The sequence below is a fragment of the Lactuca saligna genome, chromosome 4 (assembly GCF_052625555.1).
Source record: "Lactuca saligna cultivar CGN05327 chromosome 4, ASM5262555v1, whole genome shotgun sequence".
NCBI lineage: Eukaryota > Viridiplantae > Streptophyta > Magnoliopsida > Asterales > Asteraceae > Lactuca > Lactuca saligna.
The window spans coordinates 159,873,882-159,881,927 of NC_136420.1; the positions used below are offsets into that span (position 1 = coordinate 159,873,882).

Consider the following 8,046-nt stretch of genomic DNA (forward strand, 5'->3'; position numbering starts at 1 on the left):
TAAGGAGACACATGTTTGCTTTTTTCGATTGCTAGCTTACGAGTTTGCCATCAAGAAATTGACATCCCCCAGTTGTAATTTTATGATCCAGACCGCGTCCACCAAGATCAGCATTTGAGAATGCTTGCACAAAGAACCCCGATTTGGATGGGTACCAAATTCCGAGAGAGGAGGTTCGTTTATGATATTTGAAGATATTCTTTACATCAGTCAAGTGGGGTTCGTGAGGATTTTCTTGAAACTAGGCACAATAGCAAATAGGAAAACATAATGTCTGGATGACTAGTGGTTAGATACATGAATGAATGTATCATTTGTCGATAAAGAGTCATATTAGCTGCTGGTTTGTCCAAAGACGGTGTTAGCTTCGTTCTGAATGCCATTGGAACCTTCACCTTCGAATCTCCTACCATTCCAAACTTTGCAAGTAAGGTCTTTATATAAGCCACCTGGTTGATATATATTCCCTCTTGACTCTTTCTTATACTCAAACCAAGGAAAAAGTTAATCGGACCCATGAAGCTCATCTCAAACGTATCTCAGTATAAAAGGATTCGATTTATATTTATCCCATAGTCTCTTTTCTGACCTTGGATCAAAATAACTTGTGAGGTGCATGAGGAGGCTGCAATATACTCAGCTTCAGCGGTAGATAGGGAGTAGGATGTTTGCTTTTTTGATTGCTAACTTACGAATTTTCCATCAAGAAATTGACATCCCCCAGTTGTAATTTTTTGGTCCAGACCACATCAACCAAGATCAGTCTCTGAGAATGCTTGCACAAAGAACCCCTAGTTGGAAAGGGTACCAAATTCCGAGCGAGGAGGTTCCTTTAAGATATCTGAAGACATTCTTCACAACAGTAATGTGGGGTTCGCGAGGATTTTCTTGAAACGTGGTACAATAGCAAACAAAATACATAATTTCTGGATGACTAGTGGTTAGATACATGAATGAATCAATCATTTGTCGACGGAGAGTCATATTAGCTGTTGGTTTGTCCAAAGATGTTGTTAGCTTTGTTCCAAATGCCATTGGAACCTTCTCCTTCGAATCTCCTACCATTACAAACTTTGAAAGTAAGGTCTTTATATAAGCCTCCTGGTTGATATATATTCCCTCTTGACTCCTTATATTCAAACCAAGGAAAAAGTTAATCGGACCCATGGAGCTCATCTCAAACGTAACTCAATATAAGGGGATTCGCTTTATATGTATCCCATAGTCTCTTTGCTGACCTTGGATCCAAATAACTTGTGAGGTACATGAGGCGGTTGCAATATACTCAGCTTCATCGGTAGATAGGGAGTAGCATCTTTGATTTTTCGATTGCTAACTTACGAGTTTTCCATCATGAAATTAACTTCCCCCCGTTCTAATTTTTTGATCCAGAACGCATCCACAAAGATCAGTCTCTGAGAATGCTTGCACAAAGAACCCCGAGTTGCATGGGTACCAAAATCAGAGTGAGGAGGTTCATTTAAGATATCTGAAGACATACTTCACAATAGTCATGTGGGGTTCGCAAGGTTTTTCTTGAAACCTGGCACAATAGCAAACAGAAAACATAATATATGGATGACTAGTGGTTAGATACATCAATGAACCTATCATTTGTTGATAGAGAGTCATATTAGCTGCTAGTTTGTTCATAGACGATGTTAGCTTCGTTGCGAATGTCATTGGAACCTTCACCTTTGAATCTCCTACCATTCCAAACTTTGCAAGTAAGGTATTTATATAAGCCTCATGGTTGATAAATATTCCTTCTTGACTATTTCTTATGTTCAAACCAAGGAAAAATTTAATCAGAACCATGGAGCTCATCTCTAACTTATTGCAGTATAAGGTGATTCGCTTCATAGTTATCCCATAGTTCCTTAGCCGACCTTGGATTCAAATGACTTGTGAGGTGCATGAGGCGGCTACAATATACTCAGCTTCAGCGGTAGATAGGGAGACGCATGTTTAATTTTTTGATTGCCAACTTATGAGTTTTCCATCAAGAATTCGACATCCCCCAGTTGTAATTTAGTGATCTAGACCGCATTCACCAAGATCAGCGTTTGAGAATGTTTGCACAAAGAACCCCGAGTTGGATGGGTACCAAATTTGGAGCGAGGAGGTTCGTTTAAGATATTTGAAGACATTCTTCACAGCAGTCATGTGGGGTATTCGAGGATTTGCTTGAAACCTGGCACAATAGAAAACAGAAAACATAATGTCTAGATGACTAGTGGTTAGATATATCCATGAACCTATCATTTGTCGATAGAGAGTCATATTACTTGTTGGTTTGTCCAAAGACGGTGTTATCTTCGTTCCGAATGCCAATTGAACCTTCACCTTCGAATCTCCTACCATTCCAAACTTCGCAAGTACGGTCTTTGTATAAGCCTCCTAGTTGATAAATATCCCCTCTTGACTCTATGTTATATTCAAACCAAGGAAAAATTTAATCGGACCCATGAAGCTCATCTCAAACTTATCGCGGTATAAGGGGATTCGCTTCATATTTATCCCATAGTCCCTTAGCTAACCTTCAATCCAAATGACTTTTGATGTGCATGAGGCGGCTGCAATATACTCAGCTTTAGTGGTAGATAGGGAGACGAATGTTTGCTTTTTCAATTGCTAACTTACGAGTTTTCCATCAAGAAATTGACATTCCCCAGTTGTAATTTTCTTATTCAGATCGCATCCACCAAATCAGCGTTTGAGAATATTTGCACAAAGAACCCCGAGTTGGATGGGTACCAAATTCCAAGCGAGGAGGTTCATTTAAGATATTTGAAGACATTCTTCACAGTAGCCATGTGGGGTTCGCGAGGATTTGCTTGAAACCTTGCATAATAGCTAACATGAAATATAATGTCTAGACGACTAGTGGTTAGATACATCAATGAAACGATCATTTGTTGATAGAGAGTCATATTAGTTGCTGGTTTGTCTAAAGATGGTGTTAGCTTCGTCCCGAATGTCATTGGAACCTTCACCTTCGAATCTCCTACCATTCCAAACTTCGCAAGTAAGGTCTTTGTATAAGCCTGCTGGTTGATAGATATACCCTCTGACTCTATCTTATATTCAAACCAAGGAAAAAGTTAATCAGACCCATAAAGCTCATCTCAAACTTAGTTTCAATAACTTTCGGAACTTAGCATTTAATCTTGGATTAAATCTAAAAATGACATCATCAACACAAATCTAGACGATCATCAGATGGTCTCCATCTTCTTGCAAAAGAAGGTTGGGTCGACCGAGCCTTGTTTAAAATTAGATTGTTTTAAGAATCTAGTGAGAGTTTCATACCATGCACATGGAGCTTGCTTTATACCACACACTGCTTTATCGAAAATATAGCAGTGGTTCAAATATTTATCATCTATGAACCCAGGTGGTTGCTCGACATAGACTGTTTCTTCTAGTTCTCCTTTCAATAAGGCACACTTGATTTCCATTTGATAGACTTCAAAGTTCTTGTGAGCTTCATATAGCAGAAAGATGAGAACAGACTCCAGGCTTGCTACTGGTGTGAAAGTTTCCTTGTAGGCTGTGCCTTCCTCTTGGCAATACCCTTTTACGACTAACCGAACCTTATTTCATATCACATTCCCCTCTTTATCAAGTTTATTACGGAACACCCATTTGAGACCAACAACAAATACATCCTTTGGGGTTGGAATCAATCTCGAAACCTTGTTACGTTCAAACTCATTGAGCTCCTCCTGGATTGCTTGCACCCAATCAGAATGATAAAGAGCAAATTTAACATTTTTGGGTTCAATCTTGGAGATAAATGAATTGAACAACCAAAATTCCATCTTGGAAAATAATGTATTCTGATTCGTTTTTTGTTGTGCTCTCTTAAGAACTCCTAAAAATGATTCTCCGATTACTTATGTTGTAGGACGATCTCCGGTCCATTTGGTTAGTGGAGGGTAGTTTGGATCATAGCATGGATCCTGTTCAGCATTAGCGTCTTTAAATTTAGATTGAGTATCTGAATCATCATTTGCGTTCACATTCTCCCCATCGAATGATGGATTTGGCTCTTCGTTTGGAACAAGATTCTCCCCTTGGATTGGAATTTCGTGGTTTAATTGCGTAGTTGAATGCTCCCCTTGAATAGGTGTGCTAGGAGTGGAGGTTGATTTAGAACCCCCCCCCCCAAATAGGAGCAATTGCAACTTGTGGTTGAGATGGAATGTCAGAAGCTTTCGGACTTGGGGGCCCGTTTTCAAGATCCTTCGCAGCATCATCAATGATCTTCTTGAGTTTATCTTCCTTGTTATAAGCTGCTTTGGATTCTGAAGAGATCGCCTTCTCTGGCTCATTAAACAACTTCATGAATTCCTCATTATGGTTGGAAAGAGGAATCATCATCGGATTTTTCGTGGGAAAAATTTCCTCTGATTGAGAGTCAGTATTCTGATACTTCTTTAGATAAGTGTCATCAAAGGTGACATAGTAGGTTTCTTCTATCTTTTTGGACTTTTTATTGAGAACCTAATATGCCTTCGAAGTCAGAGAGTACCCTAAGAAGATTCCTACGGCTGCTTTCACATCGAACTTGTACCTTTGCTCCTTTAAATTGAAAATGAAACACCTGGAACCGAAGACGTGAAAGAACTTAACGTTAGGTGATGGAGAATCATTTATTTAGGAGAGATCGATTTTGACTAAAACAGGCTGTGTCGATAGCTTCTGCCCAGAAGTAAAGTGGCAAGTTCGCAAACGATAGCATGGTCCTCGCAGCTTCATATAAAGAACGATTTTGTCATTCAACAACTTTGTAAGGAGCAGAGAAGTTGTAGCACCTGGTTCCTGGTACGTAAAAATTCATCTTTGTGTTTTTTCATTTTTAGCCTTGGACTCAGCGAGTTGTAGGTCCGACTCGTCGAGTAGAGACGTGATCCGGAACACGTTTAAGTTGGCGACTCGGTGAGTCCATATTATGGACTCGGTGAGTCCCCGTTGTCTGATGAAACCCTAAATTTCAAGGGTTTGCACCCTATTTAAACCCTCTTATCCACCCCTAAGCTCGGCCCCTTCACCCTCAGAGCTCCCAACATCGTCTATACCCCTATTCCTTGTGAGATTGAAGTGTTTTGGTGTGTTCTTGAAGATTTTGAGGAGAAAGAAGTGTAGATCAAGAAGAGGAGAAGGAGGCCAGGCATCTTTGTGTCATCTCAGCGTTTTCCTTGAGGTATAACTCGTTTCCCCTCTGTTTTCATGCTTGTAGTCTCTATTAGCTACATGAAAGTTCTTCTTGAGCCATTCCCCAAGCTTGTTTGTGCATTGTGGGTTGTGATAAGTTGTTAGCCTCTAGATCTAGGCATGATTGAGTCCCTGGAGCTTGGATCTACTGCCTTTATGGAGTCATATTGCATGAAAGCCCTAGATATACTCTTTTGGTGGATTTTGAGCCCCAAAACCTTAATTGGTGATTATTTACATGTAATGTTGGAAACTTTACGTGTAATTCATCCTACTCGCCGAGTTGTATGCTCGACGAGTAGAGACGGGATAGTGGTCAGACAAAGGGATATAGACTCGACGAGTTGACAGGCCAACTCGGCGAGTCGGGTCAACTGGAAGATGACTTTGAATTTAACTCATGGTTTGGTTAAGGGTAAATGGTTATTTTACCCTGAGGTTGGTTAGTAGTATTTGACTAAGTGTTTGGTGGGAATAGCAGCCGGAGGATTTCCAGAGCAGCAACAGCAGACAGACCATTCCCACACAGATCAGCAGCTACTACGAGGTGAGTTACCTTCCAGTAGCGGTGGGTGTAAGGCCACAATGCCGGCCCACCAGTGGGAGATGTATGATAGATGATTGTCTTTGTGATATCATCTAGGTTTGCTACTACCTGATATGTTATATGCTAGCATGATATGTTGTATGTGATAGTAGTAGAGTTCGGTTGTTAGGACCGAAGGATAGTCAGACACCCCAGGTACGTCTGACAGTATGTGATGATATGTTTGCATGCTGGCTAGTTATGTTATATGGGATAGAGGTAGTAGGAGGGGACCAGTCCCCGAGTTCGGTTGTTAGGACCGCAGGGTAGCTTAGGCACCCTAAATATGTCTGATAATAGGTTATGTTATGATATATGTGATAGTAGCAGTAGGGGGTGAAATAGTCCCTGAGGTTCGGTCGTCAGGACCGAAGGGTAGTCAACACCCCAGAATGGCTTGACATGGGTAGTCAGCACCCCAGAATGGCTTAACACGGGTAGGCCGGCACCCTAGAATGGCCATACCGGGTAGGTCGGGCACCCCAGAAATGCCTGGCAATATGTATGATATGCGATTGTATGGTATGCGGTATGATGGGGGAACTCACTAAGCTTCGTGCTTACAGTTTTTAGTTTTGGTTTCAGGTACCTCTTCTTCGAAGGGGAGAGAGCTGGCGCGGTAGCGGCCCATCACACACACACTTGTATTCCGCACCATGAGATCTTCCTGGGGATTGTACTCTGACGTTGTTATGTTTTTATGAATTTTTTTCTAGACACGCACACTTTTATGAAATGATTTGGTTGGTGTATGTTTTACTACTAATGTTTTGCTAAGTATATGTTTTCAAAAATTAAATTTTTGGCTCGTATTTTTGGGATGTTTCAAGTTGGTATCAGGGCCCTGGTTTGAGGGATTCGGACACGCCTTCGGGGGTGTCTGAACTCAAATCAAGGGATTAAAAGATTTTAAAGAAGAAAATATTTTCTAAAAAGCTAAGTAAAGAGTTTCAAGAAGGAACAAAGTGGTGATGTGCGCGACCGGCCGAGCTCAAGTAAGTATTCCCCAATGTACCCATACAAGTTTATACATGTTTATTAGTTCCTGTAGAACAGCATGATAGAATAGGACTAAGGATCTAGGAGTGATGCCTTATATGCCTGCTTTATGTGCTTCAGTATATGAAAAAGTTGCATGCTAGAATTGAGTAGACAGTCGTAGGTTAGCCTGTTTAGGTTATGCCTGATAGTACGAGTTTATCATTTTATGCTAGTTCAGTTTTTATCTACGAGGATAGAGTTGCTTAAGATTGTTTCCTTTTGTCTAAATGCTGTTTGCTTTGTGCTATGTGGGCTTTGAGTGATGGGATTTAGCTGTTAGGTGAATACGTTAAAGTCACATGTGATCAGGGTTGAATAATCTCAGAGTGTTGGATTTGACCCTATTACGTAGCTCTTGTTTGAGTCCTAACCGTTGTAGGGATGAGGTCCTTACTCGAAGGATTATCTGAGCCTCGTTGCATGTGATTGTATTCAGGTAATAGCTAATTGGTATCACAAAGAGACCTTCAACAGCTGAGGACTAGGTTGGGTGGAGTCAGAGGTTTCCCAGGGAAAGCCTAGGATAAGAGTAGCAGTGATCAGCGGTAGTGGAAGGGACTTGGTAGAGTCAAGGCAGTCTTTGGAGAAGGAACTGATAGATGTGGAAGGTAGTATGGGCCCGTACTACTGAAAGCAGAGGATCCGTACCCAAACCGAGGAAGGCCAAGATAAGACCAGGGAACTTGTAGTAGGTGTGATCCCTCCAGAGGTATCAGTATCGCTAACAATTGTTATTTCTTTTGTATTTCAGAATTGTGGTACTACGCCTGAGGCTAGCAGTTGGCAGTACAGGAGAGGGATCGGGTTTGGGATCAGGTTCCGAGCCAGTAGATGAGGGGATACGTGAGTTCATCGCATCAGAGATCACCAGAGGCATCCTTGAGTCGACCCCCATTATCTTCGGGTTGATCAAGGAAGGGATATTGGAGATGATGGAGGATCGCCTCAAGGTATTCAGCAGCGACATGGCATTTGGCCAGTTAGGATCCCGCACACTGTCCTTCAAGGACTTCAGGGGCAGTGGTGCGCCAGATTTTCATGGGGCGAAGGACCCCATAGCTACCACACGATGGATTGCAGACATTGAGTCTGCACAGATGATTAGCTTCTGCCCTGAGGGGTCGAAGGTGAGGTTTGCGGAAGGGTGTTTACGAGATCGAGCTAGGGATTGGTGGGAGTCCGTGAGTGACTCGTTGGGA

The 8,046-nt window shown here is 41.7% G+C and overlaps 1 protein-coding gene across 1 annotated transcript; it reads right to left on the reverse strand.

Moving 5' to 3' along the window:
* Window positions 1-2,777: 2,777 nt before the first annotated feature.
* Window positions 2,778-3,824, reverse strand: LOC145040303 (uncharacterized). Its single transcript, XM_078988250.1, has 2 exons — window positions 3,612-3,824; window positions 2,778-3,080 (listed from the first exon to the last, which is right to left on the reverse strand). Exons 1-2 carry the CDS (start codon window positions 3,822-3,824, stop codon window positions 2,778-2,780), a joined length of 516 nt encoding a protein of 171 aa, XP_078844376.1.
* Window positions 3,825-8,046: the final 4,222 nt, after the last annotated feature.

Coding starts and splice junctions, on each gene's coding strand:
- LOC145040303 (XM_078988250.1), bottom strand. CDS start 3,824: ATGGAATTTTGGTTGTTCAATTCATTTATCTCCAAGATTGAACCCAAA. Junction 3,081..3,611: donor AACTTGATAAAGAGGGGAAT/GTGATATGAAAT, acceptor TTTGAATATAAG/ATAGAGTCAGAGGGTATATC.